The 23,386-nt window shown below is 38.2% G+C and overlaps 1 protein-coding gene across 1 annotated transcript in view; it reads right to left on the bottom strand.

Annotated features, from left to right (window-relative positions):
- The window catches only part of mtor (mechanistic target of rapamycin kinase), a 270,641-nt gene that overhangs the window by 86,363 nt on the left and 160,892 nt on the right, over window positions 1–23,386 (bottom strand). The window contains exons 31-32 of the mRNA XM_052108415.1: window positions 8,543–8,643; window positions 2,322–2,437 (exon numbers count right to left, since the gene is read on the bottom strand). Coding sequence (XP_051964375.1) covers window positions 2,322–2,437; window positions 8,543–8,643 — 217 coding nt within the window. The remainder of the gene's footprint in view (window positions 1–2,321; window positions 2,438–8,542; window positions 8,644–23,386) is intronic.

The following is a 23,386-nucleotide window of genomic DNA, read 5'->3' as shown; positions in this document are numbered from 1 at the left end:
GCATATTTACTGTAGATTACCTGCTATTAAAAATAATCTTTATTCCATGACCACCAGCACTCAGCACAAACAGACAAGCCATTATCCAACTTTTCAAAAATGCTTTTACATCAGAAACAAGCACATTCAGGTTTCAATTTGAAGCAAAATATCCAGTATACATCAAAAGTGCCGACTTCTCTCATACCTTTTTCCACCAACAAAGCACAGAAGAAAAGGCAGCTCTGGGATCGAATAATTGGCCTCGCATTAGACCCTTAAACCTGCTGGATTTGAACCAGGAATGTATGCGGCCGGGAACCAGAATAATGTTCTCACCGCGTAATATTTTCAGAACAACAACAGTTAAACTAGAGTGACACGGCAAAAATAGTCGTCTACACTCCAGTCTGTCTGAAATAAGATTATTTTATTTATTAATATTATGTGTCAGCTAGTAACTGTGCCCACCTTGACCGATTAAAAGAAGTGGTCATTCCACCTAGTGTCAGTTCCTATGGACAACCTTACAAGTGTTTTGAAATATATATTTATTTAAATTTTGTGAAAATAATAAATAAATATATGTTTATACCAATATAAGTGTTCAATTAATCAATATTTGAGAGAGTTGATGGGCTTTCCTGGGTATGGAGCTGGTGTTGAGGGACAAGGTGAGGTTCTTTGCCAGGTGAACACAAGGAATTTGGTGCTCTTGACAATCTCCACAGAGGAGCCATCGATGTTCAGTGGAGAGTGGTCACTCAGTGTTCTCCTTAAGTCAACAACCATCTCTTTTGATTTGTCCACGTTCAGAGACAGGTTGTTGACTATGCACCAATAGTTGCTGCACTTCTTCCCTATATGCAGACTCATCGTTCTTGCTCATGAGACCCACCACGGTCATGTCCTCGGAAAACTTGATATGATTCGAACTGTGCATTGCTGCACAGACATGAATCATGGAGGGTGGTGGCGATGGAGTTTTCTGTTGAGCGGTTGGGACGATACACAAACTGCAAGGGGGCAGCTGGGTCTTGATGTGCCTCGAAGCACTTCATGATGATGTGTGTGTGAGTGCAACGGGATGGTAGATATTGAGGCAGGACACTGAAAACTTCTTCAGCACAGAGACGATAGTGGTGGCCTTGAAGCATGCTGGAATGACGGTGCTGCTCAGGGAGATGTTGAAGATGTCAGTAAGAACATCCACCAGCTGGTCTTCACATCTTCTGAGCATACTGCCAGGAATGTTGTCTGGTCCAGCAGTCTTCCGTGGTTTAACTATGATGTACAAGTCGGTGGAGTCGCCATCATTGGCAGCCTCCCTGAACATGTGCCAGTCAGTGTGCTCAAAACAGTCCTGAAGAGCAGAGATGGCTCCTGCTGGCCAAGTTTTCACCTGTTTCAGAAATGGTTTGGAGCATTTGACGAGTGGCCTATATGCTGTGATTAGCATAACAGAGATGTGGTCTGAGTAGCCGAAGTGGGGGCGATGCTCCACTCAGTACGTGCCTGGGATGTTGTGTAAACAAGATCCAGCGTGTTTGCCCCTCACATTGCAAAGTCCACATACTGATGGAATTTAGGGAGCACTAACTTAAGATTCACATGGTTGAAATCTCCGGCGACAATAAAGAGTTCTGCGTTCTGAAGTTCGTTAATAGCCCCATACAGTTCACAGAGTGCCTCCTTACCATTAACACTGGGGGGAATGTGCACTCCGATTATGAGGAAAGTTGTGAATTCCCATAGTAAATAAAATAGTCTGTGGTAAATAAAATGGTCGCAAAGTGTGTCAAGATCGAAAGAATAACATAACATAATTTGTGTAAAGAGAAAATAACAAAAAGTTGTTTTGATTAAAATTACATAAAAAAAAAAAAAAAAAGAGGTGTACCCTACCATATCTTACCTGCTGCATTTAATAAAAATATATGGAGAAGATGATACTATCTGAACATGCATGTGAGCAATGAAACAGGTGGGATATTATGAAGGATAAAAAAATGACAAAAAATAAGTTAACAGTATTTGAGTCTAGTGTGTTCTCCACGAGTATGAGATCATCTTTCAAATACACACTCAAACTCCATTAACGCAAGGTCCAAATGTCAGTTTAAAGAGGACAGCCTTGGATTGATATTACATAACACCAGTGAGACAATGCAGTTCTTTTACTGGTGAGCTCATCATCTACTGTATGAATTAACAAATTTTTCCCCTTAAAAATCCTTATCCTGGGTTGACTGTCCAATACAAGTACAGTGAGCTCTGAAGGTTAGAGGTAATTCAAATCTGGTTAATTAATTAATGTTTCTTATTTATTCATTAGGTGGTACCTGTTGAGCCAATGAGAAGAGGTCCTGGTGTAGCGCAAGCACTGCCCTGTAGAAGGCTCCATCATGGGTATCTCTTGGGATCATGCAAGTGTACTCTTCCATACTGTCCCAGTGACCTGACAAACACAAAGAGAACCAAATGAATATTAATCATAAACAAAAATTTTTTTTTACATTTGAGACACACATTCAAGATCAAGTTCCCCACAAGATAGTGCACTCAATTGTTCAATATCTGAATCTATATTTTGAAATCAAAAGAACATCTCTGTATAGATGATATTACAGTGACGTCACACCGACGGGACCAATGTTTCCAGGTTCTTTTTAGCAGCAGTTTTTTGTGGTAGTAAAGTGTAGCATTGATGTTTTATTAATCTGTTTAGCATTATATAGCTGATCTAACACCTAAAGTTAAAATGGATGATTGCAGTCTACAATCAGAATAAAAACTTCCAAATGTATTTTTCCTCGATAACAAAGTGCTTTTAAAAGAGGCTGTCTAACGCTGGCTGTCGTGTGGCGAAGTGCTTGAGGGTTTCTTTTCCTTGGATCTTAAAAAATGCATGGAAATTCTACAACATCATAACCACACACTGCAATACTGCAAAAAGCTGACAGAAGAATGGATTATTGCATTATGATACACTGCTTAACAGATAGTAAAACTGAAAATGCATTTACAGTTGTTCAGATTTTGCTCTTATGGAAAGAAATTGGTACTTTTATTCACCACAGTGGCATTCAACTGATCACAATGTATAGTCAGGACATTAATAACATGAAAAATTACTATTACAATTTTAATTTTTAAATCTGTGAATTTTTAATTAATAATTTGAATTCTTAAACTACATCAAAAAATCCTCCATGTGCAGCAATGACAGCTTTGCAGATCATTGGCATTCTAGCGGTCTGTTTGTCCAGATACTCAGGTGACATTACACCATACGCTTCCTGTAGCACTTGCCATAGATATGGCTGTCTTGTCGGCACTTCTCACACACCTTACAGTCTAGCTGATCCCATAAAATCTCAATAGGGTTAAGATCCTTAACACTCTTCTAATTATCTGTTGTCCAATGTCTGTGTTTCTTTGCCCACTCTAACCTTTTAATTTTTGTTTTTCTGTTTCAAAAGCATCTGTTTCTTTGCAATTCTTCCCATAAGCCCTGAAACCCGAGTCTTCTCTTTACTGTACATGAAACTGGTGTTGAACTTGTAGAATTCAATGAAGCTGTCAGCTGAGGACATCTATTTCTCAAACTAGAGACTCTGATATACTTATCCTCTTGTTTAGTTGAACATCTGGCCATTCACATCTCTTTCTGTCCTTGTTGGAGCCAGTTGTCTTTTGTCTTTGAAGACAGTAGTGTACACCTTTGTATGAAATCTTCAGTTTTTATTTGGCAATTTCAAGCATTGTATAGCCATCATTCCTCAAAAAAAAAGTTCTAGAGAAAGCGGTTTCTTTTTTGTCATTTTTTACCTAATATTGACCTTAAGACATGCCGGCCTAATGCATACTGTGGCAACTCAAAAACAAACACAAAGACAACATTAAGCTTCATTTAACAAACCAAATAGCTTTCAACTGTGTTGGATATAATGCTAAGTGATTTTCTAGTACCAAATTAGCAATTTAGCATGATTACTCAAGGATAAGGTGTTGGAGTGATGGCTGCAGGCAATGGGGCCTATCTAGATTTGGTGCTGTTTTTCACTAATGCCCTGACTATACTTTGTGATCAGTTGAATGCCACTTTGGTGAATTAAAGTACCAATTTCCTTCCGAAAACGAATATATTAATGAATGTCATGAAAGTTTGATTTAATAGATTTAAATGTTGATGAACTACGTATCTTTTAAGAATTACCTACTGTAGAATACTGTATGTTTGTTAATGGCAAGCGGAAGTATAAATTAGTTCATCAGTGCTCTATTAGTTTATTAGTTGCTAATGAAGGAGATTAGCCAGCAGTGATGTTGTTTGGCGCTGCCAGTAATGTTATTTAAAAATATCATTATCAAAGAAGGTGTATCCTTTGTCATGTGTAAAGAATCTTTTTTTTGTGAATTCTGTATACATATTTGACTGTGCCCCTAAAAATTTTCATTTAGGGGCATCAGTGCTCCCAAACAAAAATGTTAGCACAGAGCCCTGGGAAGTTATTTTTGAACCCGACGAAACCCATTTTAACTTGTTTTAATATGACTGTATGATTTTGTTGGACATGTAACAGGTCACACATTTAACACACTTTTAATGCTGGCAAAATTTGGCAAATTAAAATTAAAATTACTATCAGCCATTCAATAAGAATCTTTACTACTTAAATTATCGGTCCACATCAGTGGTGTAGTAGTGCCTAAAAAGGTGGGCATACTGTGAATTTATTAACAGAAGTTAAATGTGCAAGAAATATCTACTTTTTCCAATAAAAACAAATGGCTGTTGTAATTGTAGCCCCACATGAAAAATACATTATATCAGGGTAAGTTTCTTGCTGGCATGGTGTACAGTCCACTACTAAGAACCTTGGTATGGTAACTTTATGTTAAATATGTATTTAAATTAATAGGTGTCTTTAAAGTTTCTTTCATTGGGATACTATGAAAATTGTTAATACTTCATAAGCACTATAATTAATAAACTAATACATGCATAATATAAAATAAACTTAGCATTGTATGGCTAATATAAGTGTAGTAATGTTCACGTTAACACGTTATCTTGTATTACCATATACAGCCTACATAAGAAATAATAGTTATTTGTATTACTTGTGTACTATAATGTGCTTTTCTGTGTGTAATGAAATTGCTTTCCTACTTAGAAATATAAATTAAACTTACATTTACTACTGTAAGTGACAGTAGTAAATGGCAAAAAAAAAAAAAGGGAAAAAATACATTTTATATAATTACGGGACACAGATGTTCAGCATATGTGAAGAGCATCAAAAACTAGCACGAGTAATAACATGCAGAATTTTCACTAAGTTTAATCGCATAAGTTATTAGCGTGGCCTGAGGACATGAGCTGTGGAGTGTGCCCTGGAGAGACAGATGTGAGCTGTGGAGCAGGGCCTGACAAGACAGATGTGAGCCATGGGGTAGGGCCTGACGAGGCATCTTGGCATGGCGAGGCAGAAGTGGCAGCCGAGGCTTCAGGTGCTGGCTTTGGGAAGGCCGAGGCTTCAGGCGCTGGCTCTGGGACGGCTGAGGCTTCAGGCGCTGGCTCTGGGACGGCCGAGGCTTCAGGCGCTGGCTCTGGGACGGCCGAGGCTTCAGGCGCTGGCTCTGCTGTATCCATCCTGCTGAGGCTTCAGGCCCGGACTCTGAGGCGGCATAGGCTTCAGGCGCTAGCTCTGGGATGGCCGAGGCTCCAGATGCTCGTTGACCATGGCAGATGTGGGTGCTGGCTTGTGTTCTGTTGCATGTATCAGGGAATAGATTAGCTCGTTTAATCGTTTAAGGAGGCAGAGGAAACAATGGCGTCTGCCAGGGGGGCGGAGGAGCCGTTGCGTCCGCCGGGAGGCAGAGGAGCTGCTGCCGTCCACCAGGGGACAGAGGGGTTGCTGCCAGCCACCAGGAGGTGGAGTAGCACACTGAGCGGCTGAGGACTGGGTGGGCAGGGTGCCCACGGGAGCCGAAGAGTTTTTTTATTTTCTCTCTCTGTCTCTCCCGTTCAATCTTCTCTCTCCCCTCTTCCTCTCCTTGGGGGGTAAACCAGTCTGAATGGCGCCTCGGCATGAATGTGAGTGTGACAAGGAGGGGGGCATGGCCGGGCTGTGAGGATGTATGCCTGGCTCTGAGTTGCTTAAACAGTGGGAGAGAGAAAAAGGAGGACCTGGTGATGCTAGAGAGAGGGGGAGAGAGAGACGCATGCAGCTGCTGTGTGAGTTTGTGTGTCTGTTTGTTTTATGTTATGTTTAAGACTTAACAGACCCTTATTGAAATGGAAAATATGATTGTTAGCAAATTTCCAATCGCATCTGAAATTAATGTTCTGATTAGTGGATCAGCTTAGTCGGACTGTCTCTCTTACCCGTGCCATCAGTTGCGCTCCCACCTCCCAGCACGTTTAGAGCTCTGTACACTTTAAAAAAATGTATAATCACTCAACGTTGCTGCGGCATCGCGTTAGCAGATTGTAAAAGTTCCTGGGTGAAATGCCTACTTGTTTTGGTGGCCATACGTATCATCACTCATTTTAGGTGGGCATTTGCAAAATCCAAAGATTGAAAGGTGGGCATACAGCGTATGCCTGCATATGCCCTTGACTACACTACTGGGTATGGTTGCACCAGCTGTGCTTAAGGTTTCACTCAAGTTGCATCAAAGTTCAAACTAAGGGCTTAGTAAATACTAGTAGTAACTTAGTTTGTAACTAAGTCAGTGCTTAATTTTGTTACACCACCTGTCTTTAAGACTTAACTAGTAGGATGTAAGCTCTCATTAAAGTAACGCATGATATGTCGTTTACTTGCATTGACCCAATAAGCAGCCTTGAAATTTGTACACAGAAGTGTTCAAAAGCTGTGAATTTCAGTTTGATCTTGTTACGGTTGATGTTCAAATCTTCTTTGCTAACGTAACTGTCAACTGTAATAAATGATATCCCTATTGAAATACGATACATAATGAAACACGATTTCATTATTGGTAGGCTAGATTTAGCCTATGTAAATAAAACTATTCAATAACTATCTAAAATGAATAAGGGGTAATAAATAAATACTAATATAACAGGCTGTAAAAAAATATATTTATTTATTTTAATATCTTATATTTTTGATATATATTGAAACTTGACACACGGGGCTGGGTACACAGCAAAGTGCACCGTTAGATCAGTTTCATGCTGAAGAAACATGTTTTTTACATAATGTTTTCTCCCGTAAATGTACACGAGTGAAAATGCCAACATCATGTATGTCGAAAGACTGAAGCTTGTCAACCAAAACATGAGCTCATTGATGTCATTAAATGAGTCTGCTTTTTTATTTCATCCATTTCTTGGTCAGAGGCTTCTGTAAATATTAAGTTCATACGTAGGGTTATGTTCTACCCAAGTTTAAAGGTGCAAAGCTCACATATTTAGTAGTGCGTAAATTGTGACTTCGAGCCCATTTACGCTACAACTAGGCTAAATTGTAACTTACGTATAGTTGGTGCAAGCAGCCCCAGGTCCACATACAGTAAATAACAACAATTCATGTTTTCAATATTCAACCATTGTTCAATCAAGGTACAAGACAGAAATCTATAGAAGTCTTCTGGACCCAAATGATAGCTTTGTGTGAGGAACAGACTTTTTACTTTGTGGAATGGTGGATTTTAAATGGCTTGGGAATGGCTTTAAATTCCTTTCCAGGCTCATAAGCCTTAAAACCTTCCTTCGAAGGGACTCAAACAGCCTATTTGATCTTGGCATGATGGTACTATGTACTTCAATAATTATGACCAAAACAGATCAGTTGATTGAGGTTTATATAAGGTGTGGTCTTCCACTTAAATAATTATATTTTACTAATTTGCACTTGATTCTACGATTTGGTCACCTGATAGTAATTGCAGACACTTGTAGCAGATGTTGTGATAAAAGTAGGGGTGTACTAACTTCACAAAATAATTTAGCATGTATAGAGTATTGCAAAATGCACATATTCATAGAACAGTATGAGCTTTTATAGTATAGAAAAGAGCAATGTGAACATAAAACATCCTCAAAACTTCACTTTACCGGTTTCATGGATGAAAGAATGTGAACTGGTTTCATAATTAATAAGAAAATTTGGGTGAACAGAGTTCTGATGTTGTGGGTAACAACTCATTGGATATGGGAGAAAACACACAACGAGTGCCAACAATCAGACGCTCATTGTAGGAAGAGAAGAGCCTTTGTTTTCAGTTCCAGCAGAAATGACCTACTAGACAACAGACGTGTCAGTCAACATGACAGGACTGTGATATTTTCCGAAACACTGCGAGACAAAAAGGTGAACCTATTGAGCTGGAATTTTAATGTCTAGATGTGATTATAGTGTTTTGTCTTTTCAGTGATTAGCAAAAGTTAAACAGAGGCTGAAATTTAAACCAAAACCAGATTGCTAGTTGGAATAGTAGCTGCAAGGTAAGATAATTAGTGACAGACTTCCTAAATTCATTCGACCTAATTTTGGTGCAAAATTAAATTTTGTCTCGTTTGTCTCACCCAGTCCCCATGCGGCAGCTGCTGCCATGCGTGCCATCTTGGCTTGAGTCTCCTCGCTGACCAGAGTCCACTCCTCACAACACTGCTGGTGCAGCTGACCCCTGAGAAGCAGAAAGAAAGAGAATTTAGTTTTACTATCAACAAACTCTGTGCACATTGCAGTTAATTCTAGCCAAACCTGACCACATACTAATCCATGCGTTTTAAATGAAAACACTAATGAAAACGTGGCCTTGGATTGGAGGAGACTTCTGTCTGATTTATAAAGTCACCAACCACAGTTTGTTTGTAATCTATGACATTCAGGGGTGGGTAACGCAGAAGACAGCGTTGAACGCCTCAAAGGACTTTCTCCCAATGTCACAACAATTCAGTGTTTGGCAGTAATTATTTTTAAGCTTGTTTTGCATATTGCCATTAAAACAGAAGAAGAAGAAAGAGAAGTAGTAGTAATAGAAGGACAAACGCAAGTTCAACACAACATAGATTTGCTGGAGGGACCCTGCAACGGAGACACTTGATAACACATTCTTGCAACATTCAGCGTTCACAAGGAAGCACACACATCAGAGTTTTTTGTTTGCATTTTATTTATTCATATTTAATTAGATAGAATGATCATTTGTGAGCATTTTTATACATATATACACACGTTATGAGTGAGCATCATTAGGCAGCATATTCAAAAAATTCCAAAAGTGTCAAGATTCTGATCCTGTGCTTTTTTTTTTATGTGCCAATAGGCTAGCCCATATTGTATATATGTTTTTTTTCTCTCCACAATTTGTAATGCCCAATTCCCAATGGGCTCTAGGTTCTTGTGGTGTCGTAGTGACTCGCCTCAATCTGTGTGGCAGAGGACGAATCTCAGTTGCCTCCGTGTCCGAGAGCGTCAATCTGTGCATCTTATCACGTGGCTTGTTGAGCACATTACCGCGGAGAAATAGCACGTGTGGAGGCTTCACGCTATTCTCCATGGGATCCCACACAACTTCCCCACGCGCCCCACCGAGAGCGAGAACCACATTATAGTGACCACGATGAGGTTACCCCATGCGACTCTACCCTCCCTAGCAACTGGGCCAATTTGGTTGCTTAAGAGACCTGGCAACCAAATACCTATAATAGGTATATCAATGTATGTTATATCTCCTGGCAATAAAAACTTAAGTTAACCAAATTATTCTTCATGGAAATCAAAAGAAATTGTGTAAAATATTTTTTCCATTACATAAGTTAGGCTAGAAGTATTGTGACATCATTATTTGTACAATATTTGTCACAAGTAAGCATTCAAATTTTACACTACTGTAGACTAATAACCAGAAACGCTATGCAGGTCAAAACTGTACATTAGCTTTGTTAGTAATTATCTGGCTTAGTATTTTATTAGCAGTTAATATTTCCTATTCGATGTTGCTCACAAGCTCAATAATATTGATTATTTTTCAGACTATTTGCACCAATTTCTAAATATTAGGCTACCTGCATTGTAGCCAGTAGTTTAAGGCATAATGAGAAATATGTCTTGGCATTTGTTTTAGTTTTAACACTAGAAGAGCCAAGCCTCTAAAACCTACGATTAGTGTGACTTAATGGGTCAGAAGACCGCATAATCTTCAGACAGGGACAAGGCTACAGACACATAATGATCGCTAGAGGGTACCTCTTGCTCGTAGCCAATGGATTGGTTGGCAGCATTTGGTCTATAAATGCCTATAGACCGAATTTATCGCCATTCTGTCTAGGGTTGACTGATTATACAAGTCAAAATATGATTGGGTAAATATTACAATTTCATCATGGAAACTTTTTTTCTTGAGCACTGAGAAATCTTTCGCGATTTCTGCTCATTTATTTGCGTTAACTTAAGCAAATGGGTTGTTTTTCAACTCAAAGGATGGTTTCATTTTTACAAAAACGCTGGGTTAATTTGATATAAAAATGGGTTAATATTTTCAGGGTTATTTTTATCCTTTCAAAATGTCAAATATACTACATTATAAACAAATATGTCAAAATGGTATCTCCTTTATTCTAACAAATACAATACAACAATTCTAGTAGTAAAATAAAAAAAGGAGTACTTCTACTGTTATATGACTTCATAAGATTTTCAACATGAGATCATAAAAAACTAAAATGATGACACGCGAGACGAGAGGAGTGCTGCAGCTCGAGTGTCTGACAGAAACACAGATCACAGCTTGGCGATATATCTTTATTGTAATGCAAAAAAAGCACAAACTCCAAAACTGTCATTCTCTGTGCGGTCAGTCAACCAGTCGCGGAAGAGACCCAATCTGAGCGGGAGTCAAGACCGGAGAGATTTAAAGTTCCTCCGGATGAGCACTCTAACACGGAGACGCTCGTCTCTCACACCCACTGTCTGCAGCTCGCAACGTGTTGCGTCCTTGAAACTGTATTTTAATTATGGAAAATTATTTTATTTGAGTTATTTTCCGTTATTTCACAGATTCAATTCTTTTTTTTAGTGTGGACAAGAGCCAAGGTTTGATTTGACCCAAGGAACTGGGCTGATGTGTACGGGTGGGGGGAGGGATCTAATACATATACATTTCCAACATCCCCCTAATTTGGGCAGGCTACCATCTCACAGGACTGAAGTGGGAGACACACAAATTGTGAAAACGTTGTTTTGTGTGTGTAGTTTACAATAAAGAAATGAGAGAGGCTGCAAACAACTGTAAAAAAGGAGGTGAAACTTTAAATTGTTCACATGTTTCTGGCTTTTTGGTAAAAAGTAAATATTTAGTAAATAGGGATATAGGCTACAAAAATCAATACATTTTCCATTATACTATACATTCTGCTATAATATGTGAAATAAAATACAAACATATTCTACCTGAATAAAAAAAAAAAAAACTATGTGCTGGAATACTCAACCAACAGCCGAAATCTAGAGTGCACTCCCCCTCAATGGCAGCGTCATGTGTCATTTTCCAAACCGACCAATTTTGTCAACATTCCAAACACACCCTTGGTGGCTTCTTGGAGCATGTGCCACAGACAAGTCGCTTACATGCCTGGCAGATCTCAAAAGTTTTGTTCCCTGAACATCTGCCAACTTAACATTGTCTCCTTTTGGCAGGAGGGAAGGGGTCAGAGGAAAAAGTAGCTTCTGTGCTTCTACTAGATAGGGATGTGCATTCAGCATGTATTTTGTTTCAACATCAGCGGCCACCCAGAATTTTATGCCAAATTTGTCTGGTTTATTGGCCATGTACTGTGTGAAACGACAGCACGCCTTTTTAGGGAACAGTTGTTCATCAACTTATGTTCTCACCGGGCGTGTATGAAGCAATGCTGTTTTACTCAAATTTGTCAAATATCTCAGATATCATGGCAAATCTATCTGTCACAAGGCGGGCAGCTCTCGTATTCTTGTCATCAAAGTGCAGATAGTGCATTTCTGTTGCGAAATTGACTGTTTGAAAAAAGAGTGACCAAATTCTTTAGACCAAAAGTCACCCAATCTCATGTTTTTGCCTCCCGTAACTCCGCTCAAATAAATGAGACCAACAAATGCTTTTAATTCGTCATCTGTCAGTTTGAACTTTTCAGCATTATTCTGCCCAGCTTCCGCATCAGTGTACTTTGGTATGTTTTGCCACATTGTGTTGCCGCCCCAACTACACAGTAAGCGCCAGGCAATCTGTGGCTAATTTATAGCTCTCGATACAATGATCATAATAGTGCCACCCATTTATCAGCTTACTTGTCAATTGCCCTCAAATAATTTGATGCGTCATTATATATTGAATAGGTGAAATTTGTATGCATATTTATCACCTTAGCATGGTTGCAAATTGACCTCATATTTCGATTCATGGTTCATTAATTCGAATATGGTGAGGGCATGAAAGAAGCTATAGATGAACAGTTTTTTCTTATAGCTAAATACAATATCAATTAAAAATATAGACAGTAGACCTATAGTAGCCTATGTGTGTTTCATACATGTCCAAAGTTTTTACAATGCATTGAAATACATATTGGTCATGTTTTTACAAGTTATTTTATCCTGAGATTTGTTTTTATTTACAAAGAAAATAATAGAATATAAATAATCAAATTTGTATCTGTAATCAGATACAAAATCAGGTTCTGTGGTTGTCGATTAACTAATAAATTTTCACATTCATTAGAATTTAAAGTTCATGTCCTGTTATATTATTAATATAACAGATTCATTTATTTGTGGATTTTGATTCCAGTGGTGACTGCATAGGATTGTTTCCGATTCGTGTGATACAAACATTTCTTATAACTCCAGTGTGTTGTAAAGTCCAAAAGTCAAAATGTATTGAAAAAGATAGATTTTCCAAAATTCACAAAGTTTTTATCTAACGAAATATTCTTCCTCCATCCATGTTTGTTGGCGATTAGACTTTCAAAAACAACATTTTCACTGCGATGAAAAACTTGCCGGACACAAAACGAGGCACGCACCTTCCGGGGCAGTCTAGCAGCTATTATAAATATATATACAGTACAAAAATGTATGAATATATACACAATATAGACACATAGATACTTGCCTTATTTTAAATATATAGACTACAGGCCTACTCTCTATATTTTCAATGTATATATATATATATATATATATATATATATATATATATATATATATATATTTATAGTATTTAGTTATAAAATAATACACTTTACAAGTGTATGTATATATATATATATATATATATATATATATATATATATATATATATATATATATATAAATAAAAAAATATATAAAGATAAAAATGTTGTTGAGCTTCACAAAATGGGAAGTGGCTATAAGAAAGTAGCCAAAGCATTGAAAATGCCCATTTCCACCATCAGGGCAATAATTAACAAGTTCCAATCAACTGGAGATCATAGGCCTGGAAAAGGACACATGTCTATATTGTCTCCAAGCACAGTGAGGAGGATGTTCAAAAGGCCATAGATTCTCAAAGGATCACAGCTGGAGAACTGCAGAAATTAGTTGGGTCTTGGGGTCAGAAAGTCTAATATCACACAACGCCTACACACAAGTTGTTTAGGAGGGTTTCAAGAACAAAAAGCACTAATCCAATAACAAACTCAAGCGTCTTCAGTTTTCCAGACACTAATGGAACTTCAAATGTGACCAGGTTCTGATGAAACAAATGCGACCAGGTTCTGTGTGGTGCTGGATCTTTAACGTTGAAATGCTGTTTTCTGCCGGAGGTCCTGGACATCTCGTTTGGATCCATGGCATCACAGACTCTATCATATACCAACAGATAAAAAATCTAAACCTGGCTGCCTCTGCCAGAAAACTTACAATGTTTCTCTTTCAGCAGGACAATGATCCAAAACGAACATCAAAATCAACACAAAAGTGGTTCACTGACCACAAAATCAAGGTTCTGCCATGGCCATCCCAGTCCCCTGACCTGAACCCTATACAAAATTTGTGGGGTGAACTGAAGAGGAGAGTCCACCAACATGGACCTCTGAATTTTAAGGATCTGTAGAGGTTCTGTATGAAGAAATGGTCTCCGATCCCTTGCCAGGTGTTCTTCAACCTCATTAGGCATTATAATAGAAGACAGAGCTGTTATCTTGGCAAAGAGAGGTTGCAAAAATATTGAATAAAAGGGTTCCAATGATTATGTCCAATGCGTTTTGGAAAAAAATATTTAACAATGAGATATTTCCCCTGTTTCAATTGTTTTGCTTCAATTTAAGGTTAGATTTTTCCAGGCAACCAAAGAGCTTCCAGCCACCAAACAACATAGTCCACATTTTAATAATGACATTTTATGACAACCGTGTTAACGTTAATAATGTTTTTCATGTTAAAGTCACTATGAAGGAAGCGCCTCCTGCTACCGTTTTGAATGAGTTTGACAACTCTAAAGGAATTCTCAAAGGACAAAGACGTCACTTCCTTAAACGAAAGAATAATCCTTGAAATGGTCTATATGGAAATAATTAGGAATTGCAGATCTGATATTTATCTTTTTGTTTCGGTTGCTTTTGTTTTTATTTGGATATTTTCCTGTGCCCTCGGCCCACTGCATGGATGCACAGAGAACATAACTATGTTTAAAATTCAACACACTCATGCTTCCCTGGCAGAGGGCACACTTGTGGAAGAAAATGTGACCTGGAAAGTCATATGCCGGTGGCTTGCCACCCACGATTCCACTGGAGGGAGCTCCGACATCCCAACTTCCTGCACGTTATGGAAATGTTCTCTTAATAGGCACTTAATGGGGGAAAAGGTACATGCCATAACCTTTATCTCTGCCACACATGCAGGATCAGCCGGAATTAGTTGTTTGGTGGGAGCGAGATGAGCTGGCAGCCTCATCCCACCACAAATCCCTCCCTGCACCTTGTTCCATCTGTTGAGATGATCAGTCAATAGACAGCTTGGCAGCTGCCTTTCATCACATCTTGATTAGATCGAGATCCACCGGCGTTGGGGAAGGGGAACCCCTGCCTACTCCCATGACAGGAACTTAGTACAGTGCGGGCAACACTTGGGGTTAGCAAAGGCAACTGGGGTATGTCTGACCCCCAGGAAAGGTGATGCACAGGGGGGATGAGGCCGAAATCATGGCCCCACAAGCACACATGCAAGAGGGGGGAGATCAAAACTGTACGTTTTACACTGTAGACCCAGTAGAGAGCAACGCTGCTGCTGAAATGCGTGGCTGGATCACTGTCAGTGTATTTTAGTTCAGTGTTCCATCCACATCAGAACATTGCACAGAACCGAAAGTCGTGAAGATCATCCGATTCCGGTATTTATTTATTTTTTTTTAAGATTGGAACCGGTTCTGTACAAATTGGTTCTCGGGTTCCCAACACCACCAGTTATTAAATGCTTCCATGGTCTTTCACACTCAAGGTGTTTTCCCATAGTGAAATACTTAAGGAATGCTAGAAAGAGAACCAAACTTACTAAGAGCAGGCAGCAAAAAATGTGTAAAGGAGCATCACACAGCAGAACATGTTCTAATAACAGCTGGAGAGATACTCAGAATAAATGGGCATCAAGATGTGTTTTTCAAATTTTTAAACTACATTTAACTTAATGCACCTAAAATTGTACAATTTATGGTGCAAGATGCTAAAACCCAGTAACATGTGACCCTTAAATGTGGTGCAAAACCTAGGGCTTTGAATGTTTACATACTGAGCCCTCAGAAACAACATATACAAAAATCATCTTAGTCTGTATTGGGCAAGAACTTTAAAAAAAAAAAAAAAAAAAAAATCAAGACAAATATTCAAGAGAAATTACACATATGTCTGATAGACGTGAACATACACCAACATAAATAGAGATGACCGACACATCCTTTAAGAACAGCTTTAAAGGGATAGTTCACCAAAAAAATGAATATTATCTAATTATTTACTCACGTACTTCCAATCCCAAATGTGAATGACTTTCTTCTGCTGAACAAATATTAAGATTTTTAGAACAATATTTCAGCTCTGTAGATCCTCACAATACAATTGAATGGATACCAAGATTCCAGTGGTTAAATCCATATCTTCTGAAGTGATAGAATAGGTCTGGGTGAGAAACAGTTATATATTTAAGTCCTTATTTTGTTTTTGGTGATTTGCATTCTTAGTGCATATCCCCCCCTACTGGGCAGGTAGGAGAATTTATGGTAAAAGATTTAAATATTGATCTGTTTCTCACACACACCTATCACATCACTTCAGAAGATATCGACTTAACCACTGGAGTCTTATGGATTACGTTTGTGCTGATTTTATGTGCATTTTGGAGCTTAACATTTTTTGCACCCATTCATTTGCATTGTATGGACCTACAGAGCTGAGATATTCTCCAAAAATCTTTGTTTGTTTTCTGCACAAAGTGCAAAGTGAAAAAAAAAAAGCCATTTACCTCTGGGGTGACATGAGGGTGAGTTAAAGATGAGAGAATTAAAATGTTTGGGTGAACTGTCCCTTTAAGTCCATCTCAAAGAGAATGACTAACTCAATTGAAAAATCTATTGCTATTTTATGTTCAGTTATATGGAAATAAAAAAAAATATTGACTTCAAAAGCCACTTTATGTATTGCCAAGTCATCATCTGTATAAATCTTTATATATATTATTTTTATTTTTATATAAATTATATTTTTTTTGCTTATTATATATTGATTTTTCTTTATTTTTATGCCTTTCTCAGCAAATATATGTAATCAGTTGTGATTAATTTAATCAATTAATCAGCATTCTCAGGTAATAAATTAATTAAAACAAATGTTTCAACTGACAGCCCAATTTTATAGCATTCAAATTGTATATACATTTGTAAATAAAACACATTTTATTTCAGAGTGTCAAGGAAAATGAAAGTGTCTGGAGTGAGTGTGTAATGGGTGTGTCTGATTTAGTTTGTTTTTTTCTTTATATTCAGGTGTAAAACTCCACAAGATTCAATCCTACTGTTCCTGGACTCCACGCAACACTGAAACGCCAGTGTTTTGTTCCTTAACCATTTTTTTTCTGGATAAATGAAAGTGAAAGGTCAGTTGCTCCTCAGTGAGCTTCTGTCTATATCCACAACTTGGAGGTTTTCACTATAAAATCACTGGCCTACCCAACTCTGCCTGTGAAAAACTGCATAAAGCCATGCCATCATATTACATGTAGGAACAGAGCACCATTAAAACAAATGGGCCCTTTGAGACTAACAGTACATTGTCTGACAGACAAAATCATTGCAGCGGGTAGTAACCAAAGGGGCCCCGAGATGAAGCACGTGAGACGATGCACAGATGGGTTTTAGTGGTTGGTGGGGGCCAAATGAAGTGCTTTCCCAGCTGCCTGGAGAAAACATTACTTATGGGGCCTTACAAAATGGTTTGTAGGCTGCAGACGGGCCTTAACACAAAGACATTAACAGTGTGACAGGAAAAAACAGCTACCTTTACACGGGAACAGTCTATCAGTCACTGGAATGGTATGTCATGTGGAAAATCCACAAAAACATCAAAACAGGAGAAGTTAGACAGGCGTCAATTGAGTTAAATGTTAGAGCTGGAATGCTATGCAAAGTGGAGACTTAAGGGTAATTATGCAGGAGTTATGCATGTGCACACTTCAACCCGACATACAAGAGCTTCTTTATGAGGCATCCTGTAAAGCATACAGGGATTTGAAAAATAATGGCAGAAATATGTGGGGCCTTGGGAACCGCACAACTGCTTACAGTAAAAACACAACAAAGTATGTATGAAATTACATCTGGGCATTAAAGATGTAACATACAGTTGAGGCAATAAAAATAAAATCCATTAATTTTATGGATTCTTCAACAAATAAAACATGCCTCAAATCAGCCATAAACTATTTAAGCTTAATATAAGGTGTTAATTTAAACAGACCTTTGCAGAGTTTTTCACACATACAAACAAGGCTATAAGGGATAGACATTTAGAATGTTCCATATTCACTTAGTACACAGGCTATCCTACTTTAAGTTTTGGGCAAAAGAAGGTGTCTTATAAGCAGGTTCATTCTGAGTAAAAACAGAATTTTTCCATTCCGGTACAGAAATTCTGCAGCCTCCTTTCCAAAAGGTTACCGGTTAGAACAAAATAAAATAAGGATTAATACCATTTTTGGGAACCGCTATGTGTGTTTTTTTTTGGCATAACAAATGTACAATGCATATTAAAAATAACAACTTTAGAAAAGGGATACCATTTCATGTCTGTTTCAAGCACATGTGGCTTTTCATAACATCTCAACAACTCCTCCTCTTTCCTAGTGTTTATCCCATGGTGTCACAAGGTCTGCTGTTCTAATATGTCTTCTCCATTTGGCCCGATCCTTTGCGACTTCTGGGGCACGGTCCATGGGCAACATATCTTCTGCAACGCTGTCCAGCCACAGCTTCTTTGGTCTTCCACGTGGTCAGTGGCCTCCAGGGTCAAAATGGAGGGCTGTTCTTGCAGCAGAGTTTTCAACGCCACACATAATGTGACCGTACCATCGGAGGTGTGTTTTATAACATTTCAACTATTCCATAAAAAGGTCAAAAGTTCAGAAGAACTTGTAGTCACAGAAAATATGGATACAGTCTTCTCTAGCACTCTTGATAGTGTAGCCCCCTTGGATTAATTAAACAGAACAGCCCTGCACCATGGTACAACCTCAATGCTCTTAAGAGAGCTGCTCGGAAAATGGAGCACAACTTAAAAATGTACAAAATTAGACGTGTTTCATGGTGCATGGAGGGAAAGTGTCTCTATCTGCAGACAGGCTCTAAAAGCTGCTAGGTCTGCATAATTTTGCAAACTAATAGAAAATAACAAACAATCCCACGTGTTTATTCAGCACCGTGGCTAAATTGACAAGGAACAAAGCTTCGATTGAACCAGATGTTCCATCGCAGCACAGTAGTAATGAATTTATGAATTATTATACTGATAAAATTTAAGCCACCAGAATCAAAATTATGGAATTATGCAACCATCTGCCACAGCACTTCAGAAGATGGTGTTAAAAAGTATCCCCTACGAGCAACTTCAGTCCTTTGCTATCATAAGTCAGGAAGAGACTTATTAGCATCAAAAGTATGCTATATCCCATGCCCTCTAATCTCCTAAAAGAGGTGTTTCCTTTCATATCAGAACCTCTTTTTAATATTACTAACTCCACACTATCCTTAGGGCATGTCCCAAGAAACTTTAAGCTGGCAGTTACCAAACCACTTATCAAGAAACCACAGCTTGAGATTTGGCTAATTACAGACTAATCTCACATCTCCCATTTCAGTCAAAAATACTTGAAAAGGTAGTATACTCCCAACTATGTAAAAAAAATAATTTAACAGAGAAATGGTATATATGAAGAATTTCAGTCAGGATTTAGGCCCCATCATAGTACAGAGACTGAACTTAGAGTTACAATGACTTGCTCTTATCATCTGATCGTGGCTGCATTTCTCTTCTAGTGCTATTAAGTCTTAGTGCTGCCTTCAACCCCATAGATCACGACATTCTCTTGGACAAGCTTGAGAATTATGTTTGCATTTGTGGACAGGCATTAGCTTGGTTTAGGTCCCATTTAGCCGACCGCTACCTCTTTGTCTGTGTAAACGAGGAACTTTAAGATCAAATGAAAGTATGCCACAGGGATCAGTTTTCAGGGACTCTGCTTTTCTCCTTATACAGTTTAAGTCAGAAGTTTACATATACATTAGCCAAATACATTAAAACTCAGTTTTTCACAATTCCTGACATTAATTCATAGAAAATATTCACTGTCTTAGGTCAGTTAGGATCACTACTTTATTTGAAGAATGTGAAATGTCGAGGCCTGGGTAGCTCAGAGAGTATTGATGCTGACGATTATCCCAGGAGTCGCAAGTTCAAAACCATGGTGTGCTGTGTGACTCAAGCCAGGTCTCCAAATTGGCCCGGTTGCTAGGGAGGTCAGAGTGGTAAGTTGTACGTGGATCGCACAGAGAGTAGCATGAGCCTCCACATCGAGGTGAGTAACCATGCCACCACAAGGACTTACTAAGTAGTGGGAATTGGGCATTCCAAATTAAAAAATCCAAAATTAAAAAATTTATTAAATAAAAAAATTAAAAATAAAAAAAGAATGTGAAATGTCAGAATAATAGTAGAGAGAATTAATAATTTCAGCTTTTATTTCTTTCCATCACATATCCAGTGGGTCATAAGTTTACATACACTTTGTTAGTAATTTGTAACATTGCCTTTAAATAGTTTAATCTGGGTAAAAGTTTTTGGGTAGCCTTCCACAAGGTTCTCAAAATAAGTTGATGGAATTTTGCCCATTCCTCCAGACAGAGCTGGTGTAACTGAGTCAGGTTTGTAGGCCTCCTTGCTCGCACACACTTTATCAGATTAAGGTCAGGGCTTTGTGATGGCCACTCCAATACCTCGACTTTATTTTCTTTAAGCCATTTTGTCACAACTTTGGAGGTATGCTTGTGGTCATTACCCATTTGGAAGACCCATTTGCGACCAAGCTTTAACTTCCTGGCTGATATCTGGAGATGTAGCTTCAATATCTCCACATAATTTTCCTTCTTCATGATGCCATTTATTTTGTGAAGTGCACAAGTCCCTCCAACAGCAAAGCATCCCGACAACATGATACTGCCACCCCCATGCTTCACAGTTGGGATGGTGTTCTTCAGCTTGCAGACCTCACCATTTTTCCTCCAATCTTAACGATGGTCATTATGGCCAAACAGTTCCATTTTTGTTTCATCAGACCAGAGGAAATTTCTACAAAAAGTATGATATTTGTTTCCATGTGCACTTGCAAACTGTAGTCTGGCTTTTTTTTATTGCAGTTTTGGAGCAGTGGCTTATTCCTTGCTGAGCAGCCTTTTAGGTTATGTCGATATAGGAATAATTTTACTGTGGATATAGATACTTGTCTACCTGTTTCTTCCAGCATCTTCACAAGGTCCATTGCTGTTGTTCTGGGATTGCGTTGCACTTTTCGCACCAAATTATGTTCATCTCTAGGAGACAGAATGAGTCTCGTTCCTGAGCGTGTCCCATGGTGTTTATACTTGTGTACTATTGTTTGTACAGATGAACGTTGTACCTTCAGGCATTTGGAAATTGCTCCCAAGGATGAACCAGACTTGTGTAGGTCCAAGATTTCTTTGAATTTTCCCATTATGTCAAGCAAAGAGGCACTGAGCTTCTAGGTAGGCCTTAAAATACATCCACAGGTAGACCTCCAATTCAGTACACCTCCTATCAGAAGCTAATTTTTCTAATGGCTTAAAATCATTATCTGGAATTTTCCAAGCTTGCTTAAAGGCACAGTTAACTTCATGTATGTGAACTTTTGACACACTGGAATTGTGAGTCAATTAAAAGCAAAACAATCTGTCTGTAAACATTTTGGGGAAAATTACTTGTGTCATGCACAAATTTTATGTCCTAAACGACTTGCCAAACTATAGTTTGCTAATATTAAATCTGTGGAGTGGTTAAAAAATTTGTTTTAATGACTTATGTATGTAAACTGCTGACTTCAACTGTAAATGCTTTCCCTGGGAGACATTATCAGGAACCATGGAATTAGTTTTCCCTGTTATGCCAATGACACCCCAATTTATATTTCTTAGTGCTGCCTTCAACCCCATAGTACATGACATTCTCTTGGACAAGCTTGAGAATTATGTTTGCATTTGTGGACAGGCATTAGCTTGGTTTAGGTCTTATTTAGCCGACCGCTACCTCTTTGTCTGTGTAAACGAGGAACTTTAAGATCAAATGAAAGTATATATATATATATATATATATATATATATATATATATATATATATATATATATATATATATATATATTTTTTTAATTCTGTTAATTACTTAAAGCTTTGAATGGTTCAGGACTTTGGCAAACTCTCAGTTTAAGTCTAGACTAAAGACTCATCAATTTAGCCAGGAATACACCTCATTTATCCCTCAACTCATAGTTATGCTGCTTTATTTAGGTCTGCAGGAACCAGAAACACTACTCATATTCTATAACTTTGCTTTAAAGTAAATGGCATCTATGCTAATATTATTGTAATTGTTTCCCTGTCTCAACCTCGAGATATACAGTATATCCTGAGGTTACCAGAGCCTGCCATATCAAGATCAGGCCCTGCCTGATGTCCGACTCCTACTGTTACGTGTCGCTGAGTGATGATGACTAACTGCATCCTGTGCCAGCCAGACCTCACTTCAGTCTCCTACGATGGACTTAACAGAGAATTAATTGATGCAAACTCCCAAGACATGGGATAATTAATGTGCCACTGCCTGAATCTTGGACTCAGGATGGACTTCACCACAATTCCCTGCCATAAGCTTTAAGCCCGACTGTGATTCCCCTCACTGACTGTTGCCTGTGTTTTATTGGTCAAAGGATGAACCACACTCTCTTAAAATGGACACATAGACAATGACTTAATTGCCAACTAAAGACTTGTTCAGCCAAATAACCAAGGACACAGCATCTAAATGCACATCCACAATTAATACAGAATGAACATCAAAGACTTTGTAACTAATCTTAATGTTCAAACAAAATCATTAGTTTAAACATTGGCCCCATAAAATTTAGTAATATAAACCATGTCTTGTTCTACATATGTGTGTGTGTATATATATATATATACACACACACACACACACACACACATATATATATATATATATATATATATATATATATATATATATATATATATATATATATATATATATATATGTATATATGTATGTGTGTGTGTGTATATACACTCACCTAAAGGATTATTAGGAACACCTGTTCAATTTCTCATTAATGCAATTATCTAATCAACCAATCACATGGCAGTTGCTTCAATGCATTTAGGGGTGTGGTCCTGGTCAAGACAATCTCCTGAACTCCAAACTGAATGTCAGAATGGGAAAGAAAGGTGATTTAAGCAATTTTGAGCGTGGCATGGTTGTTGGTGCCAGACGGGCCGGTCTGAGTATTTCACAATCTGCTCAGTTACTGGGATTTTCACGCACAACCATTTCTAGGGTTTACAAAGAATGGTGTGAAAAGGAAAAACATCCAGTATGCGGCAGTCCTGTGGGCTGAAAATGCCTTGTTGATGCTAGAGGTCAGAGGAGAATGGGCCAACTGATTCAAGCTGATAGAAGAGCAACTTTGCCTGAAATAACCACTCATTACAACCAAGGTATGCAGCAAAGCATTTGTGAAGCCACAACACGCACAACCTTGAGGCGGATGGGCTACAACAGCAGAAGACTCCACCGGGTACCAC

Source organism: Xyrauchen texanus, chromosome 37 (genome assembly GCF_025860055.1).
Source record: "Xyrauchen texanus isolate HMW12.3.18 chromosome 37, RBS_HiC_50CHRs, whole genome shotgun sequence".
NCBI classification, from domain to species: domain Eukaryota; kingdom Metazoa; phylum Chordata; class Actinopteri; order Cypriniformes; family Catostomidae; genus Xyrauchen; species Xyrauchen texanus.
This window is presented reverse-complemented; position numbering and strand designations above follow the sequence as displayed.